Raw genomic sequence first — 19,674 nt, forward strand, 5'->3', positions numbered from 1 at the left:
ATTAAAGGCGTGTGCCACCATTGCTTGGCCTACTTTGGTTTTTGAAACAGGGTCTCACCAGGTGTCCTATGTTGGACTCAAATTAGCAATCCTCCTGCCTCTGTCTCCTGAGTGCTGGGATCACATGCTCACACCACCACCCTGTGCTTATGTCTCAATTTATGAACATCAATGTCAAAAGCCTGGCGTCATTTTATGCTTTTGCCAGCATAGGGTTTGTGTGTGTGTGTGTGTGTGTGTGTGTGTGTGTGTGTGTGTGATCACGTGTTTTTGACTCTTTCCCTACCGAGCAAGCTGACGGAACTCCCAGGTCTGGACTGGTTTTCATCTCTCACTGAAGCTTTCTAGGTGCTGGACGGGTGGCCTTGGGTTGGATCAGTTCTGTGCCAGCGTCTTCCCGGTCACCGCCCGGCGACACCTGCGCGCTCTGCCGCCCGCAGCCGCTAGGGGGCGCAGCGAGAACGCCCACGGCGGAGACCGAGTCACGTGGTCCGTGCTGTCTAGCCCCGCCCTCGGACCACGTGACCCGAGCTGTCTCCCTGGGTTTGGGGGTCTGCGGCCAGGAGGGCGTTTGCGCAGGTGAGCTGGACGCGCTGGTGAAGGCTGTCTCAGGCCCGAGGGCCTCCGGAGGAGCGGCCTCCTTCAGGGCGGCGGGGCCGACTATCAAGTGAGTTCCTGCTTGGGAGAATCGAGCTGAGAAACCGAGAGAGGTGGGACTCCCCCGACCCCCAACCCCCGGCTCAGGCAGACGCAAGCAGGGACCTGAGTGACACCACAGGCTTCGGCAAAATATCCCGGATTCTAGTGGGTACCCTCAGTGCTGGGCGGGCCAAGCTCTGTGTGTATGTCTCGCAGGGGGAAACTGAGGCACAGAGAGAATGCCCACAGTGGCACAGAGAGAATGCGCACGGTGTCTCGAAAGCTTGTGTTTGGACTCGCCTGTGCCTGGTGGTGTTGCGCATCCAGCAGCTTTCTAGAAAGCAAGCTTAGGTCTCCAGATCAGCAGTGGCGTCTGATCTTTAGTTCCTTCCCTATTTTTTTTTTTTTTCCTCTAAATTGTGGAGTTGAGAGAACGGGCCTGAGCTGTCTGGTTTCTGTTTCTGGGACTTTGTTCTGATATACGTGTTTATCTGTTGCGCACCGGGGCCTCCTTGGAAGGTCCTGGAATCTGCAGATTCCCACGCTGCCCAGCGGGAGTCTTGTCCTTGGATGCTGAATCATGATCAGTGTCACACGTGTCCGAAGGGCCAGGTGGAGCTGTTGCGCAGCAGTAAAGACAAAATGGGTCTCTGGCTTTCTATTGCTAGCCCGGAGGCTGGGGTCCCTAGTAGCTTTATGGCCGCTAGGCAACCGAAAGACAAGGTGTCATTGGAGGGTTGGAAACTGCAGCCCACCCAAGCATCCTGACTCCCCCCAGAGGCTAACGATCACTCACCATGGCTACTGATGTCATCAGTCATGCCTGCATAATGGAAGGCAGAACTCAGCAGAGCTGGGTGTGAAATCCAGTGCCAGAAAGCACAGCACGTGGGAGGTGGTGGCAGGAATCCCTGGCTTCATAGCAAGCTTAAGGCAAGCCTGGGCTACTGGAAACCCTAACTCGAAGTGACAGCCAAGTGGGTGGGTTCAGGGAGCATTCCAGAATCCCAGATGCTCCACACACATTGCAGGGGCACGCCCACCTGTTCCCAGCCCATTTCTTTTATCTGGCTGTTCTTGAGTTATAGCATAAATATATGTATATATGTATATATATATCACTTTTCTGGGTTCCTTGAGGTGTGAGTTCCAGTGCCAGAGTCCTTGGAACTACTAGGCTGATAGCCAGCCCCTCAGAAGTACTGGTAGCAACCTGGGGTTTGTACCTGGCATTTAAGTGTGGTAGAGCCCCAGCCTGGAGAAGTCTGCCCTAACGATCGATAGATAGATAGATGATAGATAGATAGATAGATAGATAGATAGATAGATAGATAGATAGATAGATAGATAGATAGATATAGACAGACAGATCAGAACTGAATTGGGTTGTAGTTCACCCCTCATCCCACCCACCCACACCCCTGCAGGTTACTAGGGAGCTGGAGAGTCACTAGCAGGAGAAAGTCACAGGTATTATGGGTAAAAATTTAACTGTCAACCTGAAGAGCCCCAATTGCTGGTCAGAATATTCACAGCTGGCCCATCTGCAACCAGGCCATTGTCTCTTGAGTATGTCTGGTGACCCAGAGAACCTCTAGTATTCCCCCCACCCCTGCGCCGAGTCCCTCCCTGTCCCCACCACATCCTGAAATGAACCCCATTTCCGGAAGGCCCACACACCTCCGTGGCCAGTTATAGCCAGAGAACCCTGTGACCTGGCTTTTCACCCCACTCCTTCTCGTCCTCTCCACATGGCTTGACTTGATGGCTCCCCAGCCTTTCTGCTCACACAGAAGACGTCCGGATAGATAAAGTCTTGGTTCCCCTTCACATCGGTCTGTACTGGGCCATGTCCACAGAAACCCCTCTGCCTCTGAGGAGTCTGATCTCCTCTACCTGGCTTCTGCCTTCCTCACTGTTGCTGTGGAGGGAGATGCACTGTGTGTGGGTGCTGCTGTGTGAATGCACCCAGGACTCCCTGACCCCCGCCCACATTGATGCTGGATCCTCCTCTCCTCAGGCCTCCAGGACTGTGTATGGGCCAACAGGCTTTCACCATGAAGACGAGGAAGCCTCTCTGCGCCCACTCTCTGGTTGGGGTCTGCATCCTCATCTGCTTTATAACCGCTATCATTCTGGGTCATGTCATGCTCCATGACTTAATGATGCTTCCCCAAGACTTTCCTGCGTCCTCTTCAGGACTGGAAGATACTTTTAGGCCTCCACATTGGAAGGGTTACGGGCCACGGCCCCAGCACACCCAGGAGCACCCTGTGCAGCCTGCAGCAGTGCCCACGAAGTGTGATGTGCCCCCCAACAGCCGCTTTGACTGTGCTCCAGACAAGGGCATCTCCCGGGAGGAGTGTGAGGCCCGTGGCTGCTGCTATGTCCCAGCCGGGCAAGTGCTAAAGGCGCCGCTGATGGGGCAGCCCTGGTGTTTCTTCCCTCCCAGTTACCCAAGCTACAGGCTAGAGAATTTGAACTCCACAGAGACGGGGTACACAGCCACCCTGACCCGTACCAGCCCGACCTTCTTCCCAAAGGATGTGCTGAGCTTACAGCTGGATGTGCTGATGGAGACCGAGAGCCGCCTCCACTTCATGGTGGGTGTGGGCACGGTAGACCCTGGCTAGAGCTGGGTCACCAGGAAGGCCCGTGACAGGACAGCCCCTGCAGAAGGATGGGCCAGGCAGAGCAGAGGATAGGTGTGCGGGTGGGTGACGCATTTTCCCAGGGATATGTGTGGTAGGACAGAGTGGTGATAGGAGGCCTGGGCACAGGTGGGATGTTCCAGGCGGTGACTTCAGGACTGGCCACTGTAGACAGCAGGAATTTTCATCTGCCCCATTCCCTGTCATCCCCTGGCAATGCCCATATCACCCTGTGTCTCGGGAGGATGATTCTGTGTTTTTAGTATAGCACAGTCCTGCGTGATGCTGGGGCCATCCTTAGGCCACAAACTGTGGGAGCTGAGGATATGGGTAAAGTGCTTGCTGGACAAGCGTGAGGAGCTCGGATCCTGGCACCTGGGTAGAAGGTCAGGCAGGCGTGGAACATACACCTATAGCCCCAGCACTGGGGGTGGGGCAGACAAGCAGATCCTGGAGAGCTCTGGCCGCCAGCCTAGCCAGGTCGGAGAGTGAGAAGACAAACACCTTACCTCTACTTCTTCACACACACACACACACACACACACACACACACACAAATAAATATAAAAAATTAAAAACTATTTGTGGGGCCTGGTGCATAGCTCATTGGTAGCGCATGGCCTTGGTATGTCCTTTTTTTTTTTTTTCTGAAAAACTTGCTATGCTTGTAATTGCAGCATTTAGGAGGCTGTAGCAAGAGGATCTCAGTGAGTTAAATGTCAGCCTCGGCTTCATATTGTAGCCTGGCTGGCCTGGCCTACAGTGAGAACTAGCCTCAAAATGTAATAAATTAATTAAAAGCAAGGGGGAAAACGATCAAACACAGAACTATTCACTGTCTATGTGGTGTTCAGGTTTAGTCAATACTCTGCCTTTGGCAACCTCAGGGAGGCCTCCTTCCTGCCAGTTACATAGTTGAGGGAAGTAGGGCCCATGGCTGCACACAGTGTGCAGTTACCCTGGGGGAGGGAGGGCCTGAACTGACCGACTGTTCGGAACCGTGTCTCCTGGAGGTGTGAAGGGGCCCCTGGCTTTTGAAGGGCTCTGGGCACCTCTCTCTTCTTTTCTAGATCAAAGACCCCGCTAATAAGCGCTACGAAGTGCCCATGGAGACCCCGCGTGTCCTGAGCCAGGCACCATCCCCCCTCTATACTGTGGAGTTCTCAGAGGAGCCCTTCGGAGTGATTGTCCGCAGGAAGCTGAATGGCCGGGTGCTGTAAGTGGGGTGCCTGGAACTTTGACCCTACCCTGGGGTTGACAGGGACGTGGTGGCCCCTCGGAGGTCAGAACTTCCAATCCTGGACCACCAGCCCTCAGGGGGTGTACCACCCACAGTGTGCTGGGCCCTCTCTCATCCATCAATCAAGAAAATGCCACCACAGGGTTGTTTGCAGGCCAATCTGATGGAAGGATTTCCTCAATTGAGAGTCCCTCTTCCCAGAAGACCCTAACTTGTATCAAGTTGACAAAACCCAACCCTCACCCCTCCCTGTGTGTGGACCACCAGGCACGCATCAGTGGCCGACTGTTGAGTGAGTGCTCACCAAGGTCTCGGCTGAGAGGTCCCCTCCGTGGCTTCACAGTGAGGCCTCATGCCCCTAGGAGATACAAGGGTGTGTGGAGATGACATCATTGCTACAACACCAGTGTTTGGTATAGCACCTGTGTTATCCAAGATGATCCACCCAGTGGTACTAGGGAAAGACCCAATCCAGGCCACGTGGCACCCCCTGCAGGTGGCGCACCTAGTGGCTTACTTTTATTTATCAGGTACACATCTCTTACTGTGAGCTTTATTATTAACTCACTACCGAGGGTTCATGTCTCCCTGACAGGACCTCATGTTTGTACTCCTGGGCCCCTCTGAGCGTGCCTGCGCTGGCTTTTCCCACTGTTTGCAGGTGTTCTGGTCTTTGTATAGCCATTGTCCCAGAGTTGGCCTGATGCAGAGCTGGTGAGGTCGCTCTGTCCCTCTCCAACCCTTCCCTGATGGATCCACCATCCTGGATTTGTGTGGCCTGGGGTCGATCCAGGGGAGCCTAATGTATCCCCACAGGCTGAACACTACTGTGGCCCCCCTGTTCTTCGCTGACCAGTTCCTGCAGCTGTCCACGTCATTGCCCTCCCAGCACATCACAGGCCTCGCTGAGCACCTCAGCCCACTCATGCTTAGCACCGAATGGACGCGGGTCACCCTCTGGAATCGGGACCTGGCACCCTTGGTGAGAGATGAGCAGAGGTGGTGGGAAGGTGGAGGCTAGGGTCCTGGGTGCGAGGTACTGTCTCTTGTCATTCCAGCCAGGTGCCAACCTCTACGGGTCACACCCATTCTACCTGGCGCTGGAGGACGGTGGCTTGGCTCATGGTGTCTTCCTGCTGAACAGCAATGCCATGGGTGAGTCTCCAGACTGAAGCTCCTAGGTAATCCTTCAGTGGGAGAGCTTGAGGCTCTGCCTGCCTCGGAGTCTGCTTGTCCCCTGCTCGCTCCCCACCCCCACCTAAGGAGGAGGTCTGGGGGATTCCCCAGGCTCATCTACTCCACGTCCTTCAGGCCTTGCTAAGTTGGGCTCAGAACAGCTGCCCCACTCCCGCCCTGCGGGCATCTCCCAGCCTTCATATCGGAAGAACCACACTCCGTAGATGCAGGTTGGCCTGTCTGTGGGGGACTCGTTCCTGAATCTAAGTCACTTTCTTCCAGATGTGGTCCTGCAGCCCAGCCCGGCCCTAACCTGGAGGTCAACAGGTGGGATCTTGGATGTGTACGTGTTCCTCGGCCCAGAGCCCAAGAGCGTTGTGCAGCAGTACCAGGATGTTGTGGGTAGGGCCTGCTCTCTGTCCACTGATCTCAGACCCCTAGGCCCTGACCCTTGCCCCCAGCCCCTGCTCACTTGCGGTCCTGGCCTGCAGGTTACCCCTTCATGCCGCCGTACTGGGGCCTGGGTTTCCACCTCTGCCGCTGGGGCTACTCCTCCACTGCCATCGTCCGTGAGGTGGTGGAGAACATGACCAGAGCACACTTCCCCCTGGTGAGTGGGAGTCAGGGCGGGGGCAGCCCCAGCTTCTGTACTGTTGGGCCCCATCTCAGCTTCAGCTCCCATCCCGTGCCACAGGATGTGCAGTGGAATGACCTGGACTACATGGACGCCCGCAGGGACTTCACCTTCAACCAGGATGGCTTTGCGGACTTCCCAGACATGGTGCGCGAGCTCCACCAGGGTGGCCGGCGGTACATGATGATCGTGGTAAGCTGAACACAGCCAGTGTGGCTTCTGTGTGCCTTCTTCCTCCTAGCCAGTGCTTTCCTTGGACATTCTCTGAGTCTTTGATGTTGAAGAAATGTCTAGAGGGCTGCAGGCTTAGTGTCTTCTGGCGAGGTTCCTGGAAGCACCTGTATGCCCCGGGAAAGATGGCTCCGCAGTTAAGAGCACACTGTTCTTGAAGAGGACAGTTCAGTGCCTGGAACCATGTCAGTCAGCTTATAACTGCCTGTAGTTTCAGTTTCTTCTAGACACACACACACAGAGTCTTAGTTAGGGTTTACTATTGCTGTGAAGAGTCACCATGACCATGGCAACTCTTATAAAGAAAACATTTGGGGCTGAAAAGATAGCTCAGTTAAGATAGTTAAGAGCACTGCCTGCTCATCCAAAGGTCCTGAGTTCAATTCCCAGCAACCATGTGATGGCTCACAACCATCAGTAATGAGATCTGGTGCCCTCTTCTGACCTGCAGGGATACATGCAGGCAGAACATTGTATATATAATAAATAATAAATCTTTAAAAGAAAATAAAGAAAACATTTAACTGAGGGTCGCTTGCTTATAGTTTCAGAGGTTCAGTCTGCCATGACAGGGAGCATGGCGGCATGCAGGTGGTCATGCTGCTGGAGAAATAGCCAAGTGTCCTACATGTTGCAGGCAACAGGAATTCGACTGACTTCCTGGGCGGTATCCTGAGTATATGAAACCTCAAAGCCCATCCCCACAGTGACACACGTCCTCCAACAAAGCTACACTTCATGATAGTGCTGCTCCCTATGAGATTACAGGATCATGGGGGCCAGTTACAGTCAAACTACCACACGCACAATTAAAAATAATAAGAATAAATTGGACATGTGGCGCACACCTTTAATCCCAGCACTCAGGAGGCAGAGGAAGGCACATACCTGAGTTTGAGGCCAACCTGGTCTACAGAGTGAGTTCCAGGACAGTCAAGGCTACACAAAGAAACCCTGTCTTAAAGAACAAAACAAAACAGCCCCAGGAAGCAAAAGTAAAATAAAAATAAAAGACGCAAGCAGTAAACATTTGTCTTGAACAGGATGATCAGAAATCCAGACTCACACCTCCAGTTCCCAGTCAGCTCTTCAGCCTGGCCAACTGTGTGCCGTTTTCACGTACCATCGCTAACTTGGGGGGTGGGCAGCCTTCAGTCAGCACCAGGATATGCAAAAAAACCCAAGAATGTAGCAAGTGATTAGGAAAAATTCTTACCTGTCTGTCTGAGGGGAAAAATAAGCAAACACGCACACTTTCTGATGGTGACTTTCCCTTTTTCTTCATCTTACAAATGCTCTCTGAAAATCTCTCTTGCTCCTCCACATAGCTGTCCCTACCCAGCTGCCTGAATAGCTCTGCACAGCCCATCTCTTAACAGTGCTCCCTTCATCCCACCACCTTCTCCACAGCTCTCCATGGCCTCTCCTGGAAAGCCTTATGTAGCTTTTCCTCACAGCCAAGCTATGGACAGTTATATGTTACATTATCAGGGCCCAACCCATTCTTATAACACAATATTTCTCAGACTAGGGAGGTCACATTGACCGGCCAGTGAGGAATGCCTGGCCATGCACATAGCCTAAATGGTTAGGGTTTACAGGGTTCCCAGACAGAAAATAACCTTGAGCCTGTGACATAAACTGGGGCTGGGACTATGTGCAAAATGCCAATTACTAAGAATGTTATGTCTACTAAAGTTGCTTCCCCCTCTGACCTTGAATCAGCAATAAACACCTGGGGGAAAATGACCTCATGTATTTGTCTCTAGGGGCAACCAGATATTTCGTCTCCAAGGGCAACCAGTTTGACTTGAATTTGTCCTGAAGTCTAAAATTAGCTGACTTGGTGACTGAGAATACTATTACTTTCTTATGTCAGTCTGAGTAGTGAAAAATATCTTAGTATTATTTCTATTCATCAGAATTATACTGATTAAGGAGAAAGCATCTTCCTGGCCATCCACAGCTATATGTGTGCCCAGTAGATGGAATATTTTCACAAGATAAACATACAACAGAGGGAAAAAAAAAACAACCAAAGCAGTTCTTAGGGAAGAAGAAATGAGAGAATGCGAGAGAATTTACAGACAGGAGCAGCTGGTCATTTACAGTCAGTGACCCCATGATCTTACCAGGTGGGGCTCCCAGGTACAGAGACATTCTTTAGGTGGGTTGACCCACCGAACACGAATTGTCACCTGTTCTGTCCTCCCACGGCAGGTCTCTGCCTCACTGGTTTCCCTTCTTCCAGTGGCTCGTGCTGAACCCTTCTCACTGCCGGCTTCTTTCCCCAGGACCCTGCCATCAGCAGTTCAGGCCCTCCTGGGAGTTACCGGCCCTATGACGAGGGTCTTCGGAGGGGCGTGTTCATCACCAATGAGACTGGGCAGCCACTGATTGGGAAGGTAGTGTGGGAGAAGGGGAGATGGGGACTGTGGGCAGGGGAAGAGTCAGATTCAGAAGCCACCATGTCAAATGGGAGAGAGGAACATGGGGGTCCTCACTGGGGGTGACCATAACTTCTGACAAATACCTGGGATTTCCAAAGTATGAGGGGTGATCTCGGGCATGAGCAGCTGGGCCCAGCTCAAGCTTAGCAGATCTTTCATGAGGCCTTGGGGGTCTCCCTTGTCCTTCTTGTCCCTGGGGGCCTTCTGGGAGTTCTGAGTCCCAACCTCCCCATCCTAAGGTGTCCCTAGCTATGGGAAGGGCAGGCTTGGGTGTGTCCAGTGAGGGGCCTCCAGTGGAGTTGTCTCAACTTTTTCCCAATGCTCTGGGTCCATGCTTCCTCTGCCCCATGACTTTGTGTGTAGGGATGGTCCTTGCTGTCCCAAGGCGGAAGCCCTCCAAGACTCTAGACATTGTGGGAGAGGCTTCTTTGTTGTGGGCTTGAGGTTTGTAATGTGTGTCAGCATTGGCCAAGCGTGAAGCTGCTGCTCTGCCCAAGGCTGAGGCCTGACAGCACCGTGGTGCAGGGTCTGCATGGGACTGGTTCTCCCCTCTGGTCTCTTGTTCAGGTATGGCCTGGATCCACCGCCTTCCCCGATTTCACCAACCCTGAGACCCTTGACTGGTGGCAGGACATGGTCTCTGAGTTCCATGCCCAGGTGCCCTTTGATGGAATGTGGATTGTAAGTATACCCCTGCCCCTGGGTACACCCCTAGTCTCTGGGGACCAACCCAGTACTACATCTTAGGCCTCTTACAGGACATGAACGAACCATCCAACTTCATTAGAGGCTCTCAGCAGGGCTGCCCTGACAATGAACTGGAGAACCCACCCTATGTGCCCGGTGAGCTCCACTTGTCTGTCTGGAGTGGGGACAGTGCTAGAATTAGTGGCTTTGACCAGGGAGTGCCCCTTTGAGGTTTAGAGCATGCAGAGCTCTCGGTTTGGGCAAACAGAAGGCAGACAGAGCACCCAGCAGGACAAAGGGGGAGAAACCCGAAGCATGAGGTCCTGTGGAGAATGACATAGCCAAGGCCACACATCATGTAGCCAGAGCCCTAGGGGAAGGGGTTTGGGCTCAGATGGGCAGATGCTGGGGATGAAGCAAGAGGAGGTTGATATGGGTTTGCAGAGGGTCATCTTTAGGATAGCAGAGGTGACTTGCCCCGAGCATCATGGGGCAAGTGGGCTCTGTCCATCTGAGCAGAGGACATGGGCAAAGGAGAGCACTTGGAGCCCTGGAAACTGGTAAACCAGTCTAAACTAGTCGTCCTCTTGCCCAGGGGTGGTTGGCGGGACCTTGCAGGCAGCTACGATCTGTGCCTCGAGCCGCCAGTTCCTCTCCACACACTACAACCTCCACAACCTGTACGGCTTGACTGAAGCCATCGCCTCCAACAGGTGAGGCTCAGCCCTGTGCAGCCAACCAGCCTGCCCAGCACGCACAGCGGGGGCTGAGAGGGGAGCTGGCTCCCATCAGGGTCGTAGACGGAAGGGAAAGAGGCACCCAGACCACCCATGGGCCTGCAATGCAAGCACGCTCCTGCCCAACTGGTCACTGTGCTCCACACCAGCTTAGAGCCAGCCTCTCTCCACAGGGCATCCTAGGTGTTACATGGGTAGGGAATGGCGTCTAAGGGACTGCATGAGTCCAACAAGGCTCAGAATGAGGCTCACCTCTAGAGGACACCAGAGTCACTGGGATGGGGCTGACTGCCAAGCATACTTTGGTGGTGGCCTCTCTTCCCCATCCATTCTGTCCTTCTCCTTAACGGTAGTTCCTTCTAGCCCTGGTCCCCTTGCCCCTGACCCCTGGAGCCCTGGCTGTGTCAGGTGAGCCCAGCTCTGTTCCCACCCCACTCAGGGCCCTAGTGAAGACCCGGGGGACACGACCCTTTGTGATCTCCCGCTCAACCTTCGCTGGCCATGGCCGATATGCTGGCCACTGGACGGGGGATGTATGGAGCACCTGGGAGCATCTTTCCAACTCTGTGCCAGGTGAGTCCAAGCTGCCTGGAGGACACTGGGTTCTGGGCTCAGCCCCACAGAGTGTACCGAGATGGCTTGGGGACCCGTTGCTATCTCATGCGGGACGTGTAGCCTGCGGGTCCCTACTCAGTTGTGCAGACATGCTTCCCTTTGTCAGCGGCTCACCTGTGGCACCTTCTCAGTGTCCTCGTGTCCACTTCTCCCTGACCAGTGCTTGTCCTCTTCAACAGCTGTTCCCTGGTGACCCCATCCTGAGATACAGAGGCACCTACCTGCTTTGCTCGCTAAAAGGAATTTGATTTTTGTTCCAAGAACTTTGATACTATTGACCCATGTTAGGTCAGAGAAGGCAGGAATCCTGGAGAATAGACTAGGGAAGGAGAGGAGCCATGGCACCACATGGGCAGCTAGAGCCTTGACTTAGAGTCTAGAACCTTCTGACTTCTGTGTAAGATGTTCACAGACCTATGAAGGATCCCAGCTGGCTGAGCTCCCAGATGTGAGCTGGCCACCTCTGCCCTGTGGTTGAAGCTCAGTCTGGGCAGGTCTGTCAGGCCAGGAGCCAGACTGAGAAATACCTTGTGGAGCTGGGGTCTGGATTTGCTCCCTTCTCTTGGACTCATTTCTTCTTTGAGCCGACAAATACTGAGCCTAGTCCTAGCTGCTTCCAGGGTCAGGTTTGACTCAGCTAAGTCTCCGGGGCACCAGGCTGCCATCAGCTCCCTGGTTCTAAGGAAGCCAGTGCAGCAGCAGAGGGAGATTGGGGTTGGCACTGGCCTGAACAACATGAGTCCATCCAGCCCTTAGCAGTCAGGGGAATGTCTACCCTGAGGCTGCCATGACCAAGGACAGCGTTGGGGGACTTAATGTAACAGGAATCCATCCCCTGACAGTGCCCCCTTGCACAGAGGTGTAACTCAGTGCCCCTGCACAGCCTTGGGGACCTTTCCTTCTGCTCATGGTATCTGGGCATCTCATTGCATGGCTATTCCTTGCAGGACTATCTCCCCATGTGACCTTCTCTTCACGTGGCATTTTCCTCTTGTGTTAGGCTAGGACCACACCAGCCGCTTCACCTTAGCTCATGTTTCCAAGTAAGGTCACAGCGTGTCTCTCAGCACACTGGGCTCTGTCTATTCTGCTGGGCCCAGGTACTAGGAAGCAGTTGCTGACCCCAGGCAGAAAGCACAGAGGCAATGGGTTCTTGATGGATGGTGAGGCCTGACTGTCCAACTGCTGTCTTGGTGACCTGGTGCCACTCTGCCTCTGCCCTCTCAGAAATCCTGCAGTTTAACCTGCTAGGCGTGCCCCTGGTGGGGGCAGACATCTGCGGCTTCCTGGGGAACACATCAGAGGAGCTGTGTGTGCGCTGGACCCAGTTGGGGGCCTTCTACCCCTTCATGCGGAACCACAACGACCTCAATAGCATGGTAGGAGGGGGTGACGGGGGTTCCTACCTGCCAAGACCCTGTCCTGCCCAATCCCACCGCTGCTGGAGGAGCCCAGTCCATGCTGTCCTGTCCACGCAGGATGGCCAAGGAGCTGGAGATTCTTGGGGTGGACATTCTGTTGAGCCCTGGCCTAGGAGCCCAGAGACCTCCTGATCTACTGTGCTTTCTGTTGCTGTGACAGACACCACAGACAAAAGCAGCTTGGGGAAGAAAGGGTGTATCTTTCAGTCTTACATTCCGTCATGAAGGGCAGTCAGGGTGGGAACTGAAGGCTTTTAATTCAACCTAGGGGCGCCTACCCAGGCGGACTGGGCCCTCCCACATCAATTGTTAAGTAAGCAAATGGCCCCTGCCACTTGCTTCCAGGCCAGTAAGGTGGAGGCTTTTTCTCAGTTGAGGTCCCCTCTTCCCAGATGACGCCGGCTTGTGCTGAGTTGAGGGACAGCTAACCAGCACACCTCCTTTTCCCTCTCTGCCCACACAGCCTCAGGAGCCATACAGATTCAGCGAGACCGCCCAGCAGGCTATGAGGAAGGCCTTCACCTTGCGCTATGCGCTTCTGCCCTTCCTGTACACTCTGTTCCATGGAGCCCACGTCAGAGGGGACACAGTGGCCCGGCCTCTCTTCCTGGAGTGAGTCACCTGGGTCAGGGAATGACAGTTCACATGTGTCCCTGGGGGGGGCTGATGCCAGGGAACCTCCTCCTGCTATGGGCTGTGTTCACAACCCAAGCAGGCTACAGCTGAGTGTGCCCAGAGTGTCCCTGTACCCTCAGGCCTCCTAGACTCTAGCTCGGGGCCAGGATATCTGGAGTACGGACCAGGCTTGCTGGCTGACAAAGCCATGATGAAATTGTCATGGTGATCCATTTTGGGGGTGGCTTCAGGGAGGAGGATAAGCCAGAGATGCCCCATCTATGTCCCCAGACTGGACTCTGCTCACATAGGCATGACTTGTGACCTCTCCAGTGGGCAGATAGCAGAAGGTTCTTGGGTAGAAAGGCAAGTGGCTTGCTCTAGAGGAGTCAGCCTCTTCCCTACCATACACAGATACGTTCCGGATGGACTAGGTGACTAAACACAACTGGTTAGGCTGGGGATTGGTTCAACTGGGAAAGTGCTTGTTTTACAAACACGAGGATTCAGGTTTCATCCTCAGTGTTCATGTTTAAAAAGCTGGGCATGTGGTGTGCAGTCTGGTGGTACACCCCCTTAATCCCAGCGTTCAGGAGAGGCTAGCCAGGGTTGCACAGAGAAACCCTGTCTTTACAAACCAAAAATAAATAAATGGAAGCAAGGAAGAAAAAAAGAAAGAAAAAGAATTGTTCTGGACTCTGGCACAGACACAACACTGGCTCCTGAAGTTTCGAAGTTTCTCGGGGACTGGGTTTCCGATTGTTCCTGCAGCCAGTCAGCTGGTGCCAGAGCCCAGTCTCCAGGCCCTCATGCCTGTCTCTTCTGTGAAGGTTCCCTGAGGATCCCAGCACCTGGTCTGTGGACCGCCAGCTCTTGTGGGGGTCAGCTCTGCTCATCACACCTGTGCTTGAGCCTGGGAAAACTGAAGTGACTGGCTACTTCCCTGAGGGCGTGTGGTACAACCTGCAGATGGTGAGTCCTGAGGTCCCTCATCCACAGAAGTGATGGGTCGTCACAGGGTGGCCATGCCTTGCTGGCCCGTCAGTTACAGTAAAGGGAGGTTTACCTGCTTCTGGAGTCCCAGCTGCCTGCCGGTCCATCCTTGGGTGCCATGTATCAGCTCTTTGCCGTAACCCCCACTTCTAGATGAGGACGTGCAGGCTGAAGGGGGTAGCTTCCAGGGCCCCACAGCATCGAAGCTGAGCTAAGCCAGGCATTCCCTGCTCAGTCCTACAGAGTCCACCCCTGAGGTCACAACCAGTTTGTCTCAACGGGGACCTTTGGACCACCACACATAGCCTTAGGGGACAGGAGAACATGGATCCAAGAACCAGCGTGGTAGCTTGGGTGCTGCCCCGCATCCTTCTGATATGACCCCTTCTTCCAGGTGCCAGTGGAGGTTCTCGGCAGCCTCCCATCTCCTCCACCATCTCCTCCATCACCCCCCAGATCTGCTGTCCACAGCAAGGGCCAGTGGTTGAAGCTCGAAGCCCCACTGGATACCATCAATGTGCACCTCAGGGCAGGATACATCCTACCGCTGCAGGTACCCAGATCCAGCAGCCCCAGGGCCTTGGGCAGGACTGGGATGGACTTTTATCTCAGGAGTGAGGCAGGGAGCAGGCACAGGGCACAGTATAAAGCCCTGGCAGTATATAAAGCTTTATGGAGGCACCGACAGGACTTGGCCAGGGTAGTCGCCTGACATCCTGGGTTCAACACCTGGCCAAGGTAGTCATCATAGATGTCTTGGGAGTCCCCAGGGTCCAAGGTGTGACATGTGCCCACCCTCTTCCCAGGGTCCCAGCCTCACAACCACGGAATCCCGAAAGCAGCCCATGGCCCTGGTTGTGGCTTTAACAGCAAGCGGCGAGGCCCGTGGGGAGCTGTACTGGGACGATGGGGAGAGCCTTGGGGTTCTGGAGCAGGGGGCCTACGCACTGATCACCTTCTTGGCCAAGAATGTGAGTAATGGCTGACAGGTAGAAACATGGGGGTGGGTTGTCCTGATCTGGTGGAGGGAGGGTCTGGGCCAGAGAACCCAGTGGCCACCATCCCTGGGTCAGCATGTCCCTCATGTTGGCACACAGAAGGCTGGCCTGTGAGTTCCTGTTCTGGTGGTGGGCTCTCTCACAGTCTGACACATTTTTTTCTCTCCCCATTACCAGAATACCATTGTGAATGAGTTAGTGCACATGACCAAGGCGGGGACTGACCTACAGCTGAAGGAGGTGGCCATCTTGGGAGTGACCACAGCCCCTACACAAGTCCTTTCCAATGGTGTCCCTGTCTCTAATTTCACCTACAGCCCTGACAGCAAGGTAAGAGCGCAGGCTGGAGGCTGGGGTTTCTATGCCCTGGTGGGCATGGAAGACGGGGTGCTAAGGACCCCAGGGACTCTTGTGGTTCAGCTATCCTGAGACACGCTTTTGGGAGACCCCTCGCCATTTCTGCCTTGGAGTGCGGAGGTGATGGAGGCTGGGCTGCTAGACAAAAGCTTGTTCCCAGTGGAGAACAGGTGCTAATTCTGAGGCGCTGGTCCCTCTCCGTGGTGGAGAGGGGGGCATGGCTGTGGGTGGGAACCACTTGGAGCTCAACCTCTTTTCTGTCTTCCAGACCCTGGCTATCCCCGTCTCGCTGCTCATGGGAGAACAGTTTCAGATTAATTGGTCCTAGGAGACCACACCTGTGTTTACTGAGGACCTGAGTCCTGTGTGTTTTTCCCACGGTGTTGCTGCTGCTGCCCGAGAGGTACCGTGTTAGGAAAGAAGTGAGACTTGCTAACTTGTCTGTCCCAGCTGTCCGTCCCTGGCACTAGATAATGTGAAGTACAGCATGGGGATGTTTTACCTACGCCAACATCGGGCCATGTGGCCACTGCAACTGGGACCCTACCGAGAGACAGAGTTGGTGATGTCATTGGGCTCACAGAGCTTGAGAAACTTACTGTGAAGTGCACTTATTTAAATAAAAAGGGACATTTGGAACCAGCCCTCACATCACCTCATGTCTTCATGTGACCCTCATGTCTCCACATCCCCAACCACCCTCCATCCCATTACCTCAGGTTTGCCTGAGTGAGCAAGGCTGGCTGGTCAGCGAGGTGGCGGTGGAGACAGGGGCCTAAGATCTTAACCCAGGCACAGACCTGTCCCCAGAAATTCAGGCCCAGGCTCCCTAACAAGCCTGGAGCAAAGGAAAGGTTTGTCTGTCATGAACTCATATGTGACACTTGTGCCAAATTTGTCACCAGGGTTGATGGGCTAAGGGGTCAGCAGCCCAGCCTACTTTTATCTCCAGAAATACAAGAACCAAAAGTGTGGGGACTCTGGAGTCTCGTCTAGCTGGATCACTGCCAGCTGGGAGCCTCTAGGCACTTGGCTCCCAGCAGGGGATGGGAGAGAAGGGCAGTAATTGCCACAGATTCTGCCCCATCCCTCCTCTCTGCCTTGGGGTTCTAGAAAGCAGAGGCACCTGATGGACTCCGGTGGCGGTGAGCCTCTCTGCCTATGATTGGAAGGTGTTTTTTCTACCACATGGAGGGCTGACAGGCGAAGGTAGGGTCCCCAAGTGTAGAAAGCATTAGGGGAGCGCAGCAAAGGGAACCAGTGCCTCCCACCAGGCAGCTCCTGCAACCCAAATGCACAGGCATGTTGCCCCTGGATTCCTGCCAGCGCTCACCCAAGTGGCTGTCGGCCCTTTGGCTGTCAGCCCTTTTTAGCACACCATGGCTACTTAGCCTGTCCTGCGTCCTGGATGAGCTTTTCTTGGAGGGACAGGGTAGAGGTGACAAGTGGGGCTAGTCCCATTGGCTGAGACCTAAGGTCTGCTCAGTGGCCCACACTGTATATTCACAGCGAGACATGGGCAGTGCTTGGCTAAGGTAGCTTCAGAAATCCTTCTAAGACAGAGATGTACAAAGCCTGGGCCTCTGCCACCTGGCCCTTCTGATGGAGAAGGCAGCCAGGGGCCTCTGTACGGCCTCCTTTCCCCTCCCAGCTGCTGTATGAGTTAATGTCAGTGGCCCCTTTTCCTTGGCTACAGAGGGGCAGCTTGAGACGAGCGATAAATCTTAACCTGTCAGCGAAGCGGTCAAAAGGTGGAGTTTATATATCTTCTAGAACGTTGTATGAGTTCGTCTGTCATTCAGCATCTGACCCATCCATGTGGTGTGGACTGTCCTTGACTGTTGTGTGGTTTCCTATTGTCTCATTCCAACATTACTTCCTAGAGGGAAGTTCATTAAGGTTCCAGAAATTCCTGAAACACAAGGTTCACAGGGCCTCCCCAAAAGCTGTGTAGCAGATAGGAAACCGTCCAAGCTGCTGAGTTGGCTTCCAGTCTGTAGTCCAGGGATATCGCTCTCTGCATGCTGGGTGGCTTCTATGTAATGCGGCTGCCTTCAAGTCTTCTGTCAGTAACCCCAATAAACTTGCTGCTGCGCTGAGCTAGACTTGGTGGAGCTGTCTATCACTGCTGCTTTGTGGGGGCGGGGTTTGCTCACACAGCACCAGGACATAGTACTGTGAAGTCTGACACAACTATTCCAGTCCACGTGGTGGACAAACCCAGAGGGTGATGTGAGAGGAATGGTTTTTGCTGTGGTGCTCCCTGTCCTAGCAGCAGAGAGGGGCTTGTTGGCAGATCCCACACAGAGCAGTTCCCTTTAGCCCTCCATCAATCACACCTGCAGTTTCAGGACAGGAAGCAAACGGACTAGGGAGGGAGGGAGGAAGGGAACGACACGCCTAGCCAGCATCAGCCCCATCAACCCGGCACCAACCAGACGTACTCACAACAGCCTGACTTTAGCAAGTGTGGAGAGTGTGTGGCAGGACCCACCGTGATTCTCACCATGTCCTCTCCAGCAATCTTCCCCTGCTTTCGAGCTGGCCAGTCTAACCTTATACAACATGCATTTCTGCAACCAGCACAACGTGGTGCTGGTGGCTTCAAATAGCACAAATCAAGATTGCCACGTACAGATATGGGCTGCTGGCAGACTCGGCTACAACTTAAGAGAGTTGTCCCATCATCTGCAGTCACCCCTCATCCTCAAGGCTCCAAGGCTGCTGTGGTCTTGGTCTCCTCAGCCCCTGCTGTTAGCCGGGCTGTCTTAAGTACATGCAGTCATGTGAAAGGGTAGGTAACCACAGGGTGACCTGGCTGAGCGAAGACACATCAGCAGGGTCCAGTTCACCGGGTCATGTGACTACTCTACCATCCACAACTTAACCACCAGGAGCTCCAAGAGGCCACGCCTCCCGCTGCCTCCCAGCCTGGGCTTCACTCTTCTATGCTGGTGCCATCTGAAGAGGTCCACCCCAACAAGTCCGTGCCAGATCTTTTGCTATCATCTTAAAGAAACGTTTGCAAATCTGAAGTCACTATTTCCCATTCGCTTCTACTATGGGTTTTCTCGCCTGACTCTTATATGCCTCAAGGTGGATTCTGTACATAATGTGGAGTTAGGGGAGAAATGGCCAGACCAGGAAAGCTGGTGACACCACAAGAAATCTACACTCAGGTTCATGGGAAAATTTCCATGTTTAATGTAAAAGGCTCAAAGCATTGGATTATTTACATGTGGGTTAGAAAAGATGGCAGCGCCCAAGGGTCTTCCTGCGGGGCTGTGAGAAGACAGTTCATTTAAACCCCATTAAATAGAGGCTTCCCGTTTCCAAGGAGGAGCTCACAATAGGAGCCATATCCAGGCCCTTGACGCACGAGCACCAGCTTCAGATCAGGTCAGCCACTGAAGGAAAAGAAAGGTGCGTTAACAATGCCACACGTCACCTCCCGATCCCTAGTAAGAAAGCCCCTCCCACAGCCCCCAGAAGAACCAGCAACTTGCCATTCATGGGCATCTCGTCTATCTGGGTGGAGTAGTACTGTTCTATGTCCCTGAGGATGCGGATGTCATCATTCTTCACAAAATTGATGGCCACACCTTTGCGGCCGTATCGCCCCGATCTCCCGATCCTTTAGAATAAAATAGGTGTTAGTAAAGAGCCACATGGATGAAGGCCAACAGTCTTGAGCAAAGGAAGGAGCACACACCTGTGAATGTACAGTTCTCTGTTGTTGGGCAGGTCGTAGTTAATGATGAGGGACACCTGAGGGACATCCAGGCCCCGAGCCCAGACATCTGTAGAAATGAGCACTCGGCTGCACAAAGAAAAGTCAGAAAGGTGAGAGCAGAGTGGCCCCTGGCCAAGGGCCCTGAGCAATCACATCACCCACAGGTCACCGGAAAACCTGCTACAATTACTTAAAATGTGGATTCAGCCCCTCCAGGAAAATATGACTTTTGCTTAGCAAAAATTCTATTATAAACAGGAACCTACTGATGACATTTTTAAATCTTAAGCTCAACCCATACCACAGCGGCATACATGCTAGCGCACCTGAAACATGTTTGACCCTAACCGGCATGGTAGGTGTGCAAGGACACAAACACATAAAGACCACATTACTGAGGCAGCGCCATACTAACAGACTGTTAATAAGAACCTACTGATCGCTGGGCGATGGTGGCACGTGCCTTTAATCCCAGCACTCGGGAGGCAGAGGCAGGC

The 19,674-nt window shown here is 53.8% G+C and overlaps 2 protein-coding genes across 3 annotated transcripts in view; one reads left to right on the forward strand and one right to left on the reverse strand.

Moving 5' to 3' along the window:
- The first annotated feature begins 522 nt into the window (after positions 1 to 522).
- Gaa (glucosidase alpha, acid) lies at positions 523 to 17,558 on the forward strand. Of its 2 annotated transcripts, none has more exons than XM_005350830.3 (20): positions 523 to 710; positions 2,660 to 3,242; positions 4,361 to 4,506; positions 5,347 to 5,512; positions 5,589 to 5,685; positions 5,989 to 6,108; positions 6,198 to 6,316; positions 6,401 to 6,532; positions 8,866 to 8,976; positions 9,589 to 9,702; positions 9,780 to 9,864; positions 10,304 to 10,421; positions 10,885 to 11,018; positions 12,288 to 12,439; positions 12,945 to 13,093; positions 13,927 to 14,068; positions 14,484 to 14,642; positions 14,896 to 15,060; positions 15,265 to 15,417; positions 15,713 to 17,558. In XM_005350830.3, exons 2-20 carry the CDS (start codon positions 2,676 to 2,678, stop codon positions 15,770 to 15,772), a joined length of 2,889 nt encoding a protein of 962 aa, XP_005350887.1. In that variant the 5' UTR covers positions 523 to 710; positions 2,660 to 2,675; the 3' UTR covers positions 15,773 to 17,558. The 2 variants fall into 2 exon arrangements, with proteins under 2 accessions (XP_005350887.1, XP_005350888.1); XM_005350831.3 differs by having other exon boundaries at positions 523 to 667.
- Positions 17,559 to 18,625: 1,067 nt separating this feature from the next.
- The window catches only part of Eif4a3 (eukaryotic translation initiation factor 4A3), a 10,793-nt gene continuing 9,744 nt past the window's right edge, over positions 18,626 to 19,674 (reverse strand). The window contains exons 9-11 of the mRNA XM_005350945.2: positions 19,157 to 19,264; positions 18,951 to 19,078; positions 18,626 to 18,851 (exon numbers count right to left, since the gene is read on the reverse strand). Of these exons, the coding sequence (XP_005351002.1) occupies positions 18,835 to 18,851; positions 18,951 to 19,078; positions 19,157 to 19,264 (253 nt within the window). The 3' untranslated portion in view covers positions 18,626 to 18,834. The remainder of the gene's footprint in view (positions 18,852 to 18,950; positions 19,079 to 19,156; positions 19,265 to 19,674) is intronic.

The sequence above is a fragment of the Microtus ochrogaster genome, chromosome 7, assembly GCF_000317375.1.
Source record: "Microtus ochrogaster isolate Prairie Vole_2 chromosome 7, MicOch1.0, whole genome shotgun sequence".
Lineage (NCBI taxonomy): Eukaryota > Metazoa > Chordata > Mammalia > Rodentia > Cricetidae > Microtus > Microtus ochrogaster.

Coding starts and splice junctions, on each gene's coding strand:
- Gaa (XM_005350830.3), top strand. CDS start 2,676: ATGGGCCAACAGGCTTTCACCATGAAGACGAGGAAGCCTCTCTGCGCC. Junction 4,507..5,346: donor AAGCTGAATGGCCGGGTGCT/GTAAGTGGGGTG, acceptor GTATCCCCACAG/GCTGAACACTACTGTGGCCC. Junction 6,317..6,400: donor CCAGAGCACACTTCCCCCTG/GTGAGTGGGAGT, acceptor CCCGTGCCACAG/GATGTGCAGTGGAATGACCT.